Below are 18,221 nucleotides of genomic sequence, written 5' to 3'. Positions count from 1 at the left end.
CTTTCTTCATGGAGCCGGAGATACAGCTCCCTCCAGGATTCATACTCTTGTCGAGGGTCATGTTTAAAATCCCGCTGGCAGTGTTTCATCCACAGATCATCCGACTCTTCTGTGAAATACTGAGTTGAGAGGCTTGAAATTAAAGATTAGTCCAAAAATAAGCCCTAATAAATCACCATGCTAAGTCCTAACGAGAAAACTTTGAATGCAGTGTTGTTCTTAAAATAAGTATTATGACTTAGAATGTAAACAAAAGTTTGGGGTCTATAAGATTTTTTAATGTTTTTGGAAAAAAGTCTCTTATGCTCATCAAGCCTGCATTTATTTGATCAAAAATACAGTAAAATTGTAAGAATATTGTGAAATATTCCTATTTTAATATATTTTAAAATGTAATCTATTGCTTCAGAAATCATTCTAATATGCTGATTTGGTGCTCAAGAAACATTTCTTATCAATGATGAAAACAGATTTTTGTGGAAACCATCATACCTTTTTCCTGGAGTCTTTGATGAATAGAAAGTACAAAAGAACAGCATTTATTTGAAATATTACAAATTTGAAACATTATTTTTCATCATTTGTAACATCACAAATGTCTTTACTGTCACTGTTGATCAACTGAATGCATCTTTGCTAAATCAAAGTATTCATTTCTTTAAAAAAAATCTTACTGACCCACACGTTTGAACAGTAGTGTACATGGTTTCAAAACTGAATAGAATACATAAAAAAGACACAAGCAGTTTAGTAAGAGAACCAGATCAGAGATTAGATTAGAACTGTGAAATAAATCATCTGCATGTGACTGTGTTGACACATACTGGATTACATTGCTCAATCCGGTAAAGCTGCTCAGGAGTGCATCTCTCCAGAACCGGTTCCAGAATCTCGAATGGCACTCCACCCACTTCATCAATTGCTAAGAGAATGCAAGAAATACCAGTAAAAAGCCGATTCATTTCAGGTCAATTGGTGGTTAATACTTCAGCCAGCCTGAAACATCATGGCATCCTTTACAGATGTGATTTGAACATGGTGTCTTCACATTTCTCACACACATCAGACTGCGACTCTTGATTATATAGGGTTTAACTGACCCAGTAACAGCACATTAGGGCTAAAGACTATACCAAAACGTTTAATCAATAATTACTATTATAACAAATGATCAGAGAATGAGAAAACTTACAATCTATATTGTTCTGTAGGACTCTGATACACTGTTCATACAGAGACATCATTTTCGGCAAATACGAAGTCTTGGACCCAGAGTACACCACCATTTTAGAGTTCAGTCTTCGCCCTGCGTAGCCACCATCCTCTTCCTCATATGACAGTGGGACTGGAAGAGAAAAACATGAGTCCATGCAGAAAAAAATCATTGGGATTTATACACTTAAGATTGTTTTTTAATTCAGATTCTTTTAGGTTATAAAACCGAAAACCGCATACCTTTGCGCCTCTGGGGGGACAGTGGTGTAAGATCAATGGAGGGCAGTGGTCTGTAGTTGGGCTGGATGGCTGGCAAAGGGATATCAGGCAGTGTAGGAACCACATCCACTACCTGGAGAAATAATGATTAGAAATCCTTCGACACATGGACAAAAGCTGGTTTCCCATCACCTAGTCTGAGAAACAAGTTCAGCCTCACCTTCCTGCGTTTCTCTGGAACAGGCGTGGTCATGGAGGAAGAGGATGGCTTTGAGTGTTTACTACTGGTCCCATTGGCTTTGCCAGACTTAGAGGAAGCAGAAGGAATCGAGGCAGGAGGCTGAGGGGGTCGCGAGGATTGCTTTTTCTTCTTTTTGCTTGGGGTCGGAGCATCGTATCTAAAGACTATACCAAAACGTTTAATCAATAATTACTATTATAACAAATGATCAGAGAATGAGAAAACTTACAATCTATATTGTTCTGTAGGACTCTGATACACTGTTCATACAGAGACATCATTTTCGGCAAATACGAAGTCTTGGACCCAGAGTACACCACCATTTTAGAGTTCAGTCTTCGCCCTGCGTAGCCACCATCCTCTTCCTCATATGACAGTGGGACTGGAAGAGAAAAACATGAGTCCATGCAGAAAAAAATCATTGGGATTTATACACTTAAGATTGTTTTTTAATTCAGATTCTTTTAGGTTATAAAACCGAAAACCGCATACCTTTGCGCCTCTGGGGGGACAGTGGTGTAAGATCAATGGAGGGCAGTGGTCTGTAGTTGGGCTGGATGGCTGGCAAAGGGATATCAGGCAGTGTAGGAACCACATCCACTACCTGGAGAAATAATAATTAGAAATCCTTCGACACATGGACAAAGGCTGGTTTCCCATCACCTCGCCTGAGAAACATGTTCAGCCTCACCTTCCTGCGTTTCTGTGGAACAACAGACGTTGTCTTTGAGGAAAAGGATGGCTTTGAGTGTTTACTACTGGTCCCATTGGCTTTGCCAGACTTAGAGGAAGCAGAAGGAAGCAAGACAGGAGGCTGAGGGGGTCGCGAGGACTGCTTTTTCTTCTTTTTGCTTGGGGTCGGAGCATCGTATGTGAGAAAGGATTCGAAAGACATAGTTGGAGCCTCATATGGCTCCTCATCCTCATCCACTGGCTCTGGAATTTCCCTCCTCTCCCTTGATTTTCCTTAAAGGCAAAGGAAATTCAAGTAAAACCATATAAAACTCAGTTTTAGAGGGTTAGTTCACCCAAAAATGAAAATTCTGTCATTAATTACTCACCCTCATGTCGTTCCACACCCCTAAGACCTTCGTTCATCTTCAGAACACAAATTAAGATATTTTTGATCAAATCCGATGGCTCAGAGAGGCCTCCATTGACAGCAACGCCACCCAAACTCTCAAGATCCATAAAGGTACTAAAGACGTCGTTAAAACAGTCGACGTGACTACAGTGGTTCTACAATAATTTTATGAAGCGACGAGAATACTTTTTGTGCACAAAAACAAAATTCAACAACCTCTTCTCTTCTGTGTCATTCTCATACGTTGTTTACGTCCAGCACTTCCAGGTTCTATGTCAGAACGCCGGCTCATTATTGGACGGCTCCTGCATCAGCATCACACGCATGCGTCACGCTGCTCACATGTGCAGCTTTGGCAAATAATGAGCCGGCGTTCGGACGTGGAACACGGAAGCCTTCACTGTGCTTACTGCGTTAACCGCGTAAGGATAATGACAGGGAAGAAAAGAGATTGCTGAATAAAGTTATTATTTTGTTATTATTATTATTATTATGTTTTGTTTTTGCACACAAAAAGTATTCTCGTTGCTTCATAAAATTATTGTAGAACCACTGTAGTCACGTCGACCGTTTTAACGACGTCTTTAGTACCTTTATGGATCTTGAAAGTTTGGGTGGTGTTGCTGTCAATGGAGGCCTCTCTGAGCCATCTGATTTGATCAAAAATATCTAAATTTGTGTTCTGAAGATGAACGAAGGTCTTAGGGGTGTGGAACGACATGAGGGTGAGTAATTAATGACAGAATTTTCATTTTTGGGTGAACTAACCCTTTAAGTTATTAATTGAGAGGAAGTGTATAAAATTGATCAAAAGTGACAGTAAATCCATTTTTAATGTTACAAAAGATTTCAAATAAATGCTGTTTTTGTTTACTTTCTATTCATCAAAGAATGGCCTGAAAAAAATAGTTTCACAAAAAAAATATAAAGCAACACAACTGTTTGATTATAATAAGAAATGCTTCTTGAGCAGCAAATCAGCATATTAGAATGATTTCTGAAGGATCATGTGACACTGAAGACTGGAGTAATGACTGCTGAAAATTCAGCTTTGCCATCACAGAAATAAATTACTTTTAAAAAATGTATTACAAGAGAAAAAATATTTTAAATTGTAATAACACATTCACAATATGACTATATAATATATTCACAATATGACTGTTTTTACTGTATTTTTAATCAAATAAATACAGCCATGGTGAGTATAAGAGACTTCTTTAGGGATATTGTCATGTCAACCACAATAAAAGCAAGCAAAACTTTCTTACCATCACTTCCTCCTTTCTTTTCCCTTTTGCTTTCGTGTGGGCTTAAATGTCGATTGTGTTTAGATTTGTGACTCGTCCCACCCTGTTGCTCTCTGTCGGCTCTATGCGACCTCTCCTCACTGCTGCCGACACCCGTGGGACGATTCTTCCGTCTCTCCTGTTCCCGAATGTCTTGGGAATTGTGCTCTCTGACTGGCTCTTTGTGTGGCTTGCTGTGCCTCATGTCATTGCGTGGGGGACTGGGCTCTGGCTCCTCTTCAGGAGGGCTTTCATATTCATCTGACTGATACTCCCTTGCGCTACTGTGCCTGTACTGAGAGCTGTAGTGCTGTGGAGGGGAGGGGGAGTAGCCATGTTGGTATCCCATCTCTTCATGTTGTTCCTCCTCCATAAGTGGAGGCTCATCTGGAGACCGCTCCCGGACTCGTTTGTGCCCTCCAGACTCATTAATGCGTGAGTGGGAACGCCCTTCCTTTACATTTGGTCTTTTGATAAACATGGAACATATAACATAACTTATTCATCTCTTATCTCAGAAGACAACACCACCCCAAACAGGGTTCCAAAATTATTACCCACCAAACATCATACCGGAGTAAAACTCATCAGCACTGGTAACTTCTGGTACTGGTAACCGTTCAAAGGTTTGGGGTGAGTAAGATTTTTTAAAATATACTGTATACATTTACTTTTATTTAGCAAGAATTCATTCAATCCATTTCAAATAAATGCAGTTCTTTTGAACTAGTGATCAAAGAATCCAGAAAAACAAAATGTATCATGGTTTCCACTAGGGGTAGCACAGACTAATCTACTAATCGACTTCAATGCTCTGCCATGACGCTTTAAGCTTGACGTCGACTAGTCTCTGGTCCTATAGAGGGCGCAACAGGATAAGAAATCTTTGAAGGGCTTCCACATTTACGCTCCGTTTCCAAATAGTTAAAATGACAAATAAATGCATACTCTGAAAGTGCTCCACAAGAAATGTGTGCTTATATTACTGGATGCTCGAAATTGAACGGGAGAATGCACATTTTAAACCACTTATTGTACAGGTAGGTAAGTTAATCGCCGTTCTAATCTAATGTGTTGCTGCACTGTAACGCACACACATTACAGACAGTAAGGTGCGTCCCAAATCGCATAATAATAAATGCTTCTTGAGCAACAAATCAGCATATTAGAATGATTTCTGAAGGGTCATGAGACACTGAAAACTGGAGTAATGACTACTGAAAATTCAGCTTTGCCATCACAGGAATAAATTACAAGAGAAAACAATTATTTTTAATTGTAATAACACAATATATATTCTCAATATGACTGTATAATATTTAAATAACTTTCACATAATATATTCACAATATGACTTTTTTTTACTGTATTTTTGATCAAATAAATGTGGCCATTGTGAATATAAGAGATTTCTTTAGGGATATTGCTTCTATATTAAAAAAATATATATTTTTGACTTAAAACAGAAATGTCAACTACAATTAAAAGCAGGCAAAACTTTCTTACCATCACTTCCTCCTTTCTTTTCCCTTTTGCTTTCGTGTGGGCTTAAATGTCGATTGTGTTTAGATTTGTGACTCGTCCCACCCTGTTGCTCTCTGTCGGCTCTATGCGACCTCTCCTCACTGCTGCCGACACCCGTGGGACGATTCTTCCGTCTCTCCTGTTCCCGAATGTCTTGGGAATTGTGCTCTCTGACTGGCTCTTTGTGTGGCTTGCTGTGCCTCATGTCATTGCGTGGGGGACTGGGCTCTGGCTCCTCTTCAGGAGGGCTTTCATATTCATCTGACTGATACTCCCTTGCGCTACTGTGCCTGTACTGAGAGCTGTAGTGCTGTGGAGGGGAGGGGGAGTAGCCATGTTGGTATCCCATCTCTTCATGTTGTTCCTCCTCCATAAGTGGAGGCTCATCTGGAGACCGCTCCCGGACTCGTTTGTGCCCTCCAGACTCATTAATGCGTGAGTGGGAACGCCCTTCCTTTACATTTGGTCTTTTGATAAACATGGAACATATAACATAACTTATTCATCTCTTATCTCAGAAGACAACACCACCCCAAACAGGGTTCCAAAATTATTACCCACCAAACATCATACCGGAGTAAAACTCATCAGCACTGGTAACTTCTGGTACTGGTAACCGTTCAAAGGTTTGGGGTGAGTAAGATTTTTTAAAATATACTGTATACATTTACTTTTATTTAGCAAGAATTCATTCAATCCATTTCAAATAAATGCAGTTCTTTTGAACTAGTGATCAAAGAATCCAGAAAAACAAAATGTATCATGGTTTCCACTAGGGGTAGCACAGACTAATCTACTAATCGACTTCAATGCTCTGCCATGACGCTTTAAGCTTGACGTCGACTAGTCTCTGGTCCTATAGAGGGCGCAACAGGATAAGAAATCTTTCCACATTTACGACATTTACGCTCCGTTTCCAAATAGTTAAAATGACAAATAAATGCATACTCTGAAAGTGCAATGTGTGCTATTGTTGATTACTTTTTAATTTTTGTTGTTGTTGAATAGCAAGATTAAGAAACAATATTTATTACATCATGTGTGTCGGAACGTCAGTGTCTAGCCTATAGTAAAAAAGGAAATTAAAGGTGCGTCCCAAATCACGTACTTATGCACTATTCTATGACGTTTTGTAGTATGAATAGTGCGAGTAGTGTGTTCACGCTGAAAATTCCAAAAAGAAAAATTGCACTTTAAATACCCGGATGATGCACTTAAATAACCGAAAAAACGAAGTGTGGAATGTTGAACACTTCATGCACTCAACTGTCGCAGCTTTAATTACGTAGTGAAGGGGGAGGGGCTTTTAGACTCCATTTATGAATGACCAAATAACCTTATATAATTCATACACTACATGGTTGAGTACATAGTGAATAAGTACATAGTGTATAAGTGCATAGTGTATAGTGCGTCATTTGGGACGCAGCTAGTAGCTCGTACATCATGCGCAGGTCACGCGCACACAGAATCATTCAGCACGGAAATGTATGGTCAACACTGTTCTGTGATTTCTCAATAAAATTGCTTTGAAACTGAAAAGTTAAAGCATATATTTCTTAACTAAATTCCACAGCTTCACTACTAGTAGAGAGACGCTGCCAGGTAGAATTAATTCACACACGCAATCGCTCTCACACGACTTCAGATTTTTTAAAGGTGATCTAATTTTTCACAGCTCCAGAATTTTTTGTTCATTAATGACGTCATCAGCGACTAGTCGACTTCGACTCGACTTTCATCACATAAAAGTCGACTTTAAAAAATCAGAAGTCATTCAACCCCTAGTTTCCACAAAAATATTAGGCAGCAAAACTTCTTCTTAAGAAGCAAATCCACATATAACAATGATTTCTGAAGGATCATGTGACACTGAAGACTTGAGTAATGGCTGCTGAAAATTTAGCTTTGCCATCACAGGAATAAACTGCATTTTAAAATATATTAAATTAAATAACATATTTTAAGGGGGTCATATGATGTTGCTAAAAAGAACATTATTTTGTGATGGCGGCAACAACAATACTACAGCGAGAATAAAAGTTACGCCTTCTTTCTTTGCGTGAACATTTGGGCGGCATTATGCAAATCTTCCCACATCATGACGTAGACATGTGAGGGTGTGTTAGAACGAGCCGTTTTAGGTAGGCGTGGCTGACTCTTAACTTTTATAAAGAATATCTCTTTGGATTTGAGACTTTAGTCTTTGCAACTTTACAGATCTTCTTTATGCACCAAAAGCTTGTATCACTTCAAAGAGAAAGGAAAAATTGAAATCGCATCATATGACCCCTTTAAATTGTGATAATATTTGACTGTTTTTACTGTATTTCTGGTCAAATAAATGCAGGCTTAGTGAACATAAAATATATTTTTTCAAGAACCCCCTTATCAAAACCCCAAACCTTTGAACAGTATTGTATATATAAAAATATGCAAAAGTGCAATATACAGTTTAATGACCAATAAGAAACATCGAAGGCACACAAATTTTCCTCAATACACCTGCTACTGGCAGTTGTGGCAAAAAGTAAATTTTTGACCATGACAACAAAAATATTCTGAAGAACAGTTGTTTCAGTTTCAGCTTCTTCACCAAGAAATTTAGCAGTAGATGCTTTGTCAAGAATCTTTATGATCAGATGTTAGGCTTTTAGCTATCCCCTTTGTTGAAAATTACACTATTCTTATTACTCTAAAAGGTTAATTGCAATTATATGAATACGTAATATATCACTTTAAAAAACTAACCTGTCTGCAGATCTCTCTGGCACAAGCTTTTTCCACTTGGCCACAAGGTTCTTTGCTGCCTCCCCAGCAAATTCATGTTTGCGCAGGGAATTCACTGTCTTTCCAATGCCTGTTTCCTGCAAGAATCGAAGAAAACAAACATATTAAAAGCTATAGAACCAACTGCATTAATAAAAACTGTTAGACCAACTCAAGAGTAATACTTTAGAACATAAGTAATATTTTAATCTTACCACCAGGATGTCTACTGTTATAGGAAGCTCCCCCAGCTTTTTGAGAGTTTTCAGCAGCTGGACAGAAGGTGAAAAGTGGAAAAAAGTATTTATAGCTGGTAAATTTTCCATTAACACTCACCACTGGCAGTTGTAGCAAAATGTTAATTTTGGACCATTACCACAATATTGGAAAGAACATATTGTAAAAATCTTTGTGATCAAATTAAGTGGAAAACTGCAAAATTTGTTGAAAACTACACTACTCTTATCACTTAAGATCATTTACAATGTATTTAACACACATTATCATAAAATGCCTATCACATCATTCTATAAAACTAACCACAAAAAAAGAAGTGAACAATGATACATAAATTATATCCAAATACATATTATACATATAATAGAAATAATAATAATAATAGTAGAACAAATAATAGAACAAATACATATAATAGAAAACTATATAGACGTAATACACTTAGGAAAAAACTGGCAGTAGTACATCATGCACCAGGATGTTTACATATTTAAAGGAGTAACTGGCATTGTATAGGTCCAAAAAAGAAAAAACATGGCATGACCGTGGTGCAGTGCCCAAATAACATGGTAGTACTTTAGTATTTTTTGTTTACACAAAGACAACATTGTAAGACTAATGCCAAGTAACACACTTATTAGTTGGCTAAGCAGTAGACTCACTTTAATGCCAGATTTGGCAAAACAAACATTTAATTGCCCTTTCAAAGTGTCATCGTGGCCTACACGGGAACATGGGGGGTTACATTGGCCAGAAAGTTGGGCAGTATCTCAAACCTCGTTGAGCTTCCTATCTAGACAACATTCTGAGGCATGGAATGAAGCATTCTGCCCACTAATGCCCTCTACATAGGCAGATCACTAGGTTTTGAGACACAACCTTAGTGTAATAACCATTCACTATTGAGAAGGAATCGTGTCTTACAGGGAGTAACAGAAATTCTGCTGCATTACTCAAGGCCTGTCTTCATCTGTCACCGCTATCGTATTAAATCGCTGTGGTTGACATTTCTGATAACTGAGCACAAGCTTCTGGGAAACTGCCTCGATGCTGTTTTTGCTGTCGTATCGAGGCATATTTGAGGAGAAAGCTCAATCCAGACTGATCTATGTAAACCGATCGTCCATTTCACGGTCTGCTGCTCTTGTAATTGTTAGACGTGGGATTTCTGGATAGCAATGTTGATCGAACCTCAGGCTAGACACTCGCCGAAGTGCGTATAACACAGTCATACATGGTGCGAAAAGGGACGACGTAGAGCATTCGCTTCGTCTCACCGAAAAGGTTTCTTACCTTGCGAGGCTCTTGATTCTCTGAGAGCCTTAACTGCAACTTCTCGACTGCTTCCAATATCTCCTCCGCCATGTTTACAGCTGGTACATGTTGCCCGGAAGCCACAACAGCAATGGTGGGGGCCTGCTGTTGTTTCAGACTGCTGCGAACTTCCGTCACTCCAAATGGAGATTGAGATTCCGGAAGAACGTCATTCTGCTGTTATAACGTCATCCTAGTGAGGTCATGATGTATTCATATATTTATTGTCCAGATTTGATCATTCAGCTTTGTGCTTATTTCAGATACATCCTGCCTAGGAAGGCCAACTTAAGTGGTGAGTTTTTTACTTGCAAACTTTAATTTGCCTATAGCATGTCTAAAAGTGATTTAGAATGATTAAATTATTTAATTAGTTACATTATTCAAATACAAGGACTCCACAACAACATGAGTGAAGTATCTTCTTGGCCAAAGATGTAATCAAATGTTAAAGCATCATCCCTGACGAGAGACTGAAGCTTGTTATATTAACCTCTGTGTGTCCTATCAGGTTGGTGTTAGGAGGACAAGCTGGATATGGACAGTGTTTTTTTGGGGAGGGGTGTATGGCTGTATATGGAGAAGGTTATGTAGGTGGGGTTGAGGACTGGTAGGATTGTGTTGCAGAGCTGTGGTTGGTTCATCTTTTCCACTAAATCCTGCTGCCAACAGAGCTCTGACTGACAGACAGACAGACAGTGAGAGAGACAAGATTACCAAGAAGAGAAAGAAAACAGTGTTGATCAAGAACTAAGAGAACAAATGAAAGAAGAACAAGGAAGGACAAATAAGAGTGGAAGAGAGCTATAAAGCAGAGGTAAAACTGACTGTGCTTCTCTTTCTTTTGATGAATGCATAAGGACATAATAATACATTTACATTAAATTAGACACTGACATGTGAATGTTTTAAAAAAAGCAACAGAACATTGACGTGAATGTTTTAAAAGCAACAGAACATTGCTTACACTTTTAATGCATGAATTCAATTCACCATCTCCATGTAATTTAGAACATGGATTTACAACAAGCCTGAATCACAAGACATGCTTACTTCATTTCGACATGCTTCAATTTATGTGAGTTTATTGAAAACTAAATATCACTTTGGATATGCATCCCTGACATCTCACAATCCAAACACAGACTCATAGAATTTCTTATCAAAGGCATCCCACTGTAGTGGGGTGGTCTAAATTTAAACAGACCCCTGTCAGAGTCAGAAACAGAGAATGACATGAGGGTTGTTTCTCAATGTCTATAAATAACAAGCAGAGCGAGGAGCTTGTTGGAGGTTGCCAAGCAAATACTCAGTCGGACTTTCCACGACACTACAGCATTTTAGACTGAAGACAGCCAGGCCTTCAGTTTTTAGGAATGACGTGTGTACCAGCTGCTTCTTTCCCATCTCCTCTTACCCTCTCATCCTTTCTTATTATCTTTCTCTTTTCAAAGTATAGAAATTTCCTTGTCTCCCTGCTTACCTGTCACCTTTTCATATTGAGTGTTGTGAAATCTTCTTTAGAGCATCAGATAAAAGAACATGAACCTATCACTTTTCAGTTAACCTGAAAGGATAACCAGATGACTTTCATTGAGCTATCTGGGTCAGATGGTTGTATGATCATCACTGAAACTTTCATCAAACTACTGCAAACCTGAAAATTACATCAGTCATTGATTCTTTCCCCTCAAGCATTTTCCTCTCTGTGCTGTAAATAGCTGTAAATATGCTGTGGTTTTGTGTGTGCATGTCATAGCCCATGCAGGGCCAGCAGCTGCCGTGGTGTAATATAAGAGGTGACAGTCGTGTTAGTGCTTTATGACTGGCATTATGTTGCAACACTCCTGAAATCATTTAAACATCTGCAGAAAACAACAGATCTGATCCAAATGATAGTAAACGTCACAAAAGCATGGCAGGCAACATATAACTTATGTATCTAATGTGTCATCAAGAAAGCAATATAGCTTATTAAGACTTAATGCATCAAAATGCTCTATTTTATCATTCTAATATATATATATATATGTTCCGTATTCATTTACGTATGGTAAATCTTGCCATATTAGGAACCAGCTAGGAATAAAAAAATATTCTGACTGGGGGAAAAAACACAACTGTGGAGATGGAAATAAGCACTGAAAAGTTTGCACAATATACTAAAATGGTATACTACAAAAAGGTCGATTTTTGAAACATTTTAGCCTTAGTAAAACAAAAAGTGGGCCATTCTATTAAAAAAAATGACACTGTTTATATAATCTAAAAACATTGTTGCCTTTTGCTGTCATATATTTGCTTTTCTAACATTTAGGATTTTAAGCATTGTATTGTCCAACATGTACATTTAAATCATATAATAATTGCTTTTTGATGCTGTTATTATTTTTCCTTTTTAAATGAGACCCTTCATATTTTGAACACCTGTTGATTACACTCAAGCAGCAGCCCTTTGAGTATCTATGTCCCTGGTGAAAAAGGTTGTCATGGTAAATGGGCGGATTCACTTTGCACGACTGAGTCATCCATGCATTTACGCTTGATTGAAAACAACTGCATCTGATTTTGAGAACAATGATAAACCTTTGTGTTGTGGCACAGATTTTAAGGTGAGATGGGGGTGAGAGAGGGGGCAGGAAGGGAATGATGACAGTGTGAGGGTAATTTAAGCAGCACAGCCCCTGCCATTCTTCCTATGTGGCTTTAGAATATTTTTAGAAGAGATGTAAGCACACCTGTCTATCACAGTCCAATCATGCTTGTTTGTTTGTCTATGAGGGGTCTGCTTTGTTCTGGTTTTGCAAGCATAACAGAACAATCTCCTCTCTGAAACAATACACATTTTCAATGAGCTGATTACAAACAACCTAGGCAAAAGTAATAATTCTGCTTATGTATTTGCTGTGATCTGTAATAAACTATGTGGCTAAATATTTGAGTCTGGTAGTGTGCATGTATATTTAACTATAATAACTGGCAAATGGGAGGGGATTGCTGATATAAGAATAAACACATTCTCTAAGACATGCTGAATCCTATAATAAGAGTCAGATGTCAATGCAAATGTACATTACATCCTTTATAAAATTTAGTCCAAAACTGCATATAGTGTCCTGCAATATGCCCTGCTTTATCGATCTATTAAATGTAAAATTAAAAAAAAATAAAAATAAACTTTTTAAAAAAATAATATAGATAAGGTTTTCATGCACTTACTGTATATCAACAGAGAGACTACATGGAATATACTTTACCATTTCAATTTGGAATACAAAAATCTGCATGTTACTTGTAAACTACTCAGCTTGCTTATAATAAATTATAACCATAGTCTGTGGCAATCCTTTTTGGAAACTCCCCTACGAGACCACATGCACCTGTCAATCAGCCTTATATCCTCCCACTGTAAAAGAGTAAGATGAGATCAAGTGCAAACCCATCCATGCTGACCATGATATTATAAAGCATATGATATTTATTGAACTCATACTTACTATATGTTAACTGTGTTTCTTTTCAGGTGGTGTGCACTGACACGGATCAATCGCTCTCCTCCACTGTTAGTTTGGAAGTGTAGTGCGTCTGTCTGTCCATATAGCTTCTTGGTTAATCAGTGCTCTTGTGATACAGTAAAAGTGTCACAGCTTCAAAATCATTCTGTCAGTATAAACCTTTAAAGAAACAAAAAATACACACAAAAAAAATAAAATAAAAAAAAAAAACAAGTGAATCTATTCAAGTGTTATTGGGTCATTGTGACTGTCGGCACATAATCTATCAGTTTGAAAATCTGTTGACCTGACTGATAAAAAGCTATCATCTAACCAGCCTACACATCTCAATGGCTCCCAAGAAGAAGTCACCATGCCCTAAGAAATCCATTCCTGAACCAACAACAGTTGAGAGTGGAGTGGTTGTCCCAGAGCCCGGTGTTAAGAAGCTGGAGCTTCCTCTTAATGTTGAGCAGCTGAACCGGCTCAATGGGGTGCCCCTGCCACCCCCTGTGATTCGACCTGGAGAGAGAGGTTTTGGCCTGGGCAGTGAGCTCACCCGCCCCCTGCATGGATCCACTCTGCTGGAGGAGCTGAGCCACATGAGACAAGAACGATTCCTCACTGATATGGAAATGGCCTGCAAAACCAAGGCATTTGATGTCCACAAGCTCGTAATTTCCTCAGTCAGCCAGTATCTTCGTGAAGTCCTGGCCAAGGACCCTGGACTCAAACGACTGGAACTCCCTACCCTCTCACCTCTTGGTAAGCCTTAAAAGATATAACCTAGCTCAGAGGTTTTCACTTGTGCGGCTGGAGACCCACTGTCCTGCAGAGGTTAGCTCCAACTCTCATCAAGCACACCTGAACCAACCATTCAGGACAATTCTGAATCTGATTCAGGATCAGAACCAACCAGGCAGGTGGGTTGGAGCAGGTTAGAACTAAAATTTGTAGGACAGTATGTCTCCTGGAGCAGGGTTGAAGACCTAGCTACATTTGTTAAAGTTCCCCAATATTTTGAGTGGCCCAAACAACTGGAATCATGTCTGACATTATGGCTAAGTCATACATATTAAAACACCATAACATATACTGTATGTATTATATTTATCCTCAGGACTTGCCAATGTGATTACGTTTGCTTACCTGGGCCGTGTGCACATGTCTCTGTACACCATTGGCTGCACTGTGTCTGCAGCCAGCACCCTGCAAATCCCTCATCTTCTCCAGATGTGCATGGACTTCCTGATGTCCGAACTGAATGTGCACACTTGTGTGTATGTGTGGAACATCGGCGCTGCATATAGCCTGATGCCTGTTCGAGAGGCCGCCCGGCGCTACATTCTGGAGAATTTGACCCAGTTTTCTGAGACAACCCAATTCAACCAACTCACCCTGGAGCAGATCACATCTTTCCTACAAGATGACAACCTATCTCTTCCTTCAGAGGTCATCACCTTTCAGGTCAGTGTAAGGAAAGATTGATGGAAGGGCAAGATGAATAGGGGTATAGCAAAAGCTAAGGAAGTTCTATTTATACAGTGACCCAAAAGCTAAACATGTCAGCAAACACAGCACATACTGTAAAAAGAGATATAGCTAGAGTCGTGAAAAGGATATAAATATGTACACTATTTATAAAGTAGACTGAATTAGATACTAAACTTGGACCACTCATTTTAAATTTTCTTGGAACCTAGATTTCAATGAAGTGGATAGACTTTGACCCAAAGAGGCAGGAACATGCTGCAGAACTGCTGTCTCACGTGCGCTTTGAGACCATCCCTGCGAGTAAGCTGGTTAGTGAGATCCAGCCAGTGGCACGCATGATGCTAGATCCTCAGTGTCACCGTCTTCTGGTGGATGCCATGAACTACCATTTGCTGCCCTACCAGCAGAACACACTGCAATCACGGCGCACAAAGGTCCGTGGAAGCCAGAATGCTCTTCTAACCATTGGGGGTCGTCCTTCACTAACTGAGCGTGCCCTAAGTCGAGAGGTACAAACTTTTGGACAAAGTCCATGACATGTAATGCTCTTGATATCATTGGTTTCCAGTTCTACTCCTGGAAGAGCACCTTTCAGCAGAGTTTACCTCTGTCCTGCTCCAACACACCAGCCTAGAAGCTTCTAGTAATCCTGAATACCTTGGCTAATGTGTTTCTGGTTTAAATAGGGTTGGAGTCAAACTCTGCAAGAATGTGGTCCTTCAGGAGCAATACTAAACTCCCTGCTCTGTCCACATAAGGAAATTAATTTTTTATTTCCTTTGATTGCTCACTTGTTTTACTGTGCAAAGGTGCTTTGGAGAGATCCATGAGAGGGAACGGCTACATGGCGTCATCTTACTCAGCTGCCAGCCAAGAGTTTCAACCAGTGTGTGGCTGTGATGGATGGATTCCTGTATGTGGCAGGAGGAGAAGATCAGAATGATGCCCGAAACCAGGCTAAACATGCTGTTGGCACCCTTAGCAGGTATGTTATCACAAATAATTTAGTCATCAGTAGACCCTATCAATCAGTCTAAAACTGTGGTGGTCAAATCTTGCTCCTGGGGTCCCACTTTCCTGTAGAGGTTAGTCCGAAACTTGATTAAACACAACTGAACTAGCTAATCAAGCGGGCTTTAGTATTACTAGGTACTTCCAGGTAGGTTACCACTCTGCAAGAAGGTAGCCCTCCAGGAACAGGATTGGACACCCTTAGTCTAAAATCTAATACACAGATTTGACCGCATTACCTTCTGATCCTCAGATACGATCCTCGCTTCAACATTTGGCTACATCTTACCAGCATGCGCCAACGACGTACCCATTTCAGTTTGGTGGCCACTGGTAGGCGGCTGTATGCCATTGGTGGCCGCAACACTGATGGCCTCTTGGCCACCATTGAGAGCTACCAGCCCTCTACCAACACTTGGCAGCTCCGTACGCCAATGGATATCCCACGATGCTGCCATGCCAGTGCCGTCCTTCCATCGGGAGACATCTTGGTGACTGGTGGGTATGTTAACTGCGCTTACTCTCGCTCTGTAATTCGTTTTAGCATTGACAGCGACACTTGGAGTGAGCAGGGAGAATTGGAAACACCTCGTGGCTGGCACTGCTCTGCAACAGTAGGTGGCAAGGTGTACGTGGTAGGAGGTAGCCAGCTTGGTCCTGGTGGAGTCCGCATTGATGTGATGACCATGGAGGTCTTCAACCCTGAGAGCAAGGAGTGGACCAGAGCTGCTACCCTGCCCCTGGGAGTGAGCACAGCTGGTATGTCTCCACTGGGAAATCACCTGTACCTGCTAGGTGGATGGAATGAAGCAGAGAAACGTTACAAGTCAGCAGTCCAACGCTATGACCCAGGCACTGACAACTGGTCAGCAGTGGAAGACCTGCCAGAACCCATAGTGGGAGTGTCCTGTTGTGCCCTTCCCTTGCCCCCATGCCACATGACCCGCAGACACCGGAACACACCTTCCCATGAAGATCAGAGCAGTGTGACACAGCATAACACTGCATGAGAAAGAAAAGCTGGGGAAAGACAGAGCAAGAAAGAGACAGGGTGAAAGGAGAGAGAGAAAGGAGAGGAGCGAGTGCAGAAAAAGACGGCAAGAGAGAGAGTGACGTATAGGTGAAATGGAAATTGAGTAGAATGTAAAGAATAACAACATGAAGGGAAAAGCAAAGAAGTCTTTGTTTTTAAGTCTTGTTCTTAAAACTCCAAAGATGCATTAGGTATACAGCGAGTTCAAAGAAACGGTACTACCTAGGGCCCACTTATAAAGAATGTGAAAGGTACATTTCACAAGAGCCTCTGCAGTGCAAGGAATTTAGTGAGGTATCTGCTTATGAGTTTCTGTGAATGAGTTTTAGAAATTCAGCCATACAGTTCTATTGAAAATACTATAATGGGATTATCACCATTTTAATTCAGTAGTACTGAATTAAGTCGTATCAGTTTATTTATTTCTCACAAATTCTTTTTTTAATCAAGTTTATCAGTTTTCTCTCTTAATAACCAAACCCAATAACTGCAAAAATTGTTCACTGGTACATGCAAAGAGGTACAATGCAAAAGTCAATACGCCCCTCGGACACACAGTTAAGCACCAAACCACTGATACTTCCCACCAAAGAATGTGCTTAATACCACACATATTAACCAACATGATTCATAGACTAGCTATGAATTGAAAAAAAAATCATGCTTACCATATTTACTGTTTTAACCCATTTATGTATTTAAGTTACATTTAAGGGTCTTTACTCTCCTATGTAGAGATCAAAACAACTACCTATAATTGTATATGATAAAACAAAATTATCTAAAAGAACCAGTAAAATACCAAACAAAATTGTCAACAATTGAACACATAACCAAATGGAAATTAATGCATAACATGGAAAATGTAGCAGATTAGAGAGCCTGGAGTATATCTGGTACTAAATCTCTGGAATTTCACTGAATAAAACTTAAAGAAAAAAACTTGTCTCTTCTTTCCTTTCCTTTGCAATATTCACTGCAACATAATAATCACCACCCAGTCCTCAACTGTCAGAAACTACTGTCTTTGAAATGAAATGTACTTCAAAATGCATTTAACACTACCACATAAGTGTCTAGATTTATAAAGGTGACACCCAAGGACATCAAAAAGCTGGCGAAAAGCACTTCCTAAAATTTGTACCACCTAAACAAATACAGCCATTTCAGTTTTAAAGGGGTCATATGATGTGATTTTAATTTTTCCTTTTCTCTTTGGAGTGTTACAAGCTCTTGGTGCATAAAGAAGATCTGTAAAGTTGCAAAGACTAAAGTCTCAAATCCAAAGAGATATTCT

At 39.5% G+C, this 18,221-nt stretch overlaps 1 protein-coding gene and 1 pseudogene across 1 annotated transcript; one reads left to right on the top strand and one right to left on the bottom strand.

Moving 5' to 3' along the window:
* Positions 1-2: 2 nt before the first annotated feature.
* On the bottom strand, positions 3-10,057 carry LOC107654666 (transcription elongation factor B polypeptide 3-like; the record flags this gene model as incomplete). The annotated part of the gene is made up of 10 exons (XM_016441847.1): positions 9,872-10,057; positions 8,557-8,613; positions 8,324-8,439; positions 5,555-6,039; positions 2,548-2,641; positions 1,655-1,832; positions 1,456-1,567; positions 1,193-1,345; positions 825-922; positions 3-119 (listed from the first exon to the last, which is right to left on the bottom strand). Coding segments are annotated over exons 1-10 (1,482 nt in total), but the record flags the coding sequence as incomplete, so codon positions are not given.
* Positions 10,058-10,564: 507 nt separating this feature from the next.
* On the top strand, positions 10,565-17,866 carry LOC107654703 (kelch-like protein 31; annotated as a pseudogene).
* Positions 17,867-18,221: the final 355 nt, after the last annotated feature.

Source organism: Sinocyclocheilus anshuiensis, unplaced genomic scaffold, assembly GCF_001515605.1.
Source record: "Sinocyclocheilus anshuiensis isolate Anshui unplaced genomic scaffold, SAMN03320099.WGS_v1.1 scaffold195, whole genome shotgun sequence".
NCBI lineage: Eukaryota > Metazoa > Chordata > Actinopteri > Cypriniformes > Cyprinidae > Sinocyclocheilus > Sinocyclocheilus anshuiensis.
This window is presented reverse-complemented; position numbering and strand designations above follow the sequence as displayed.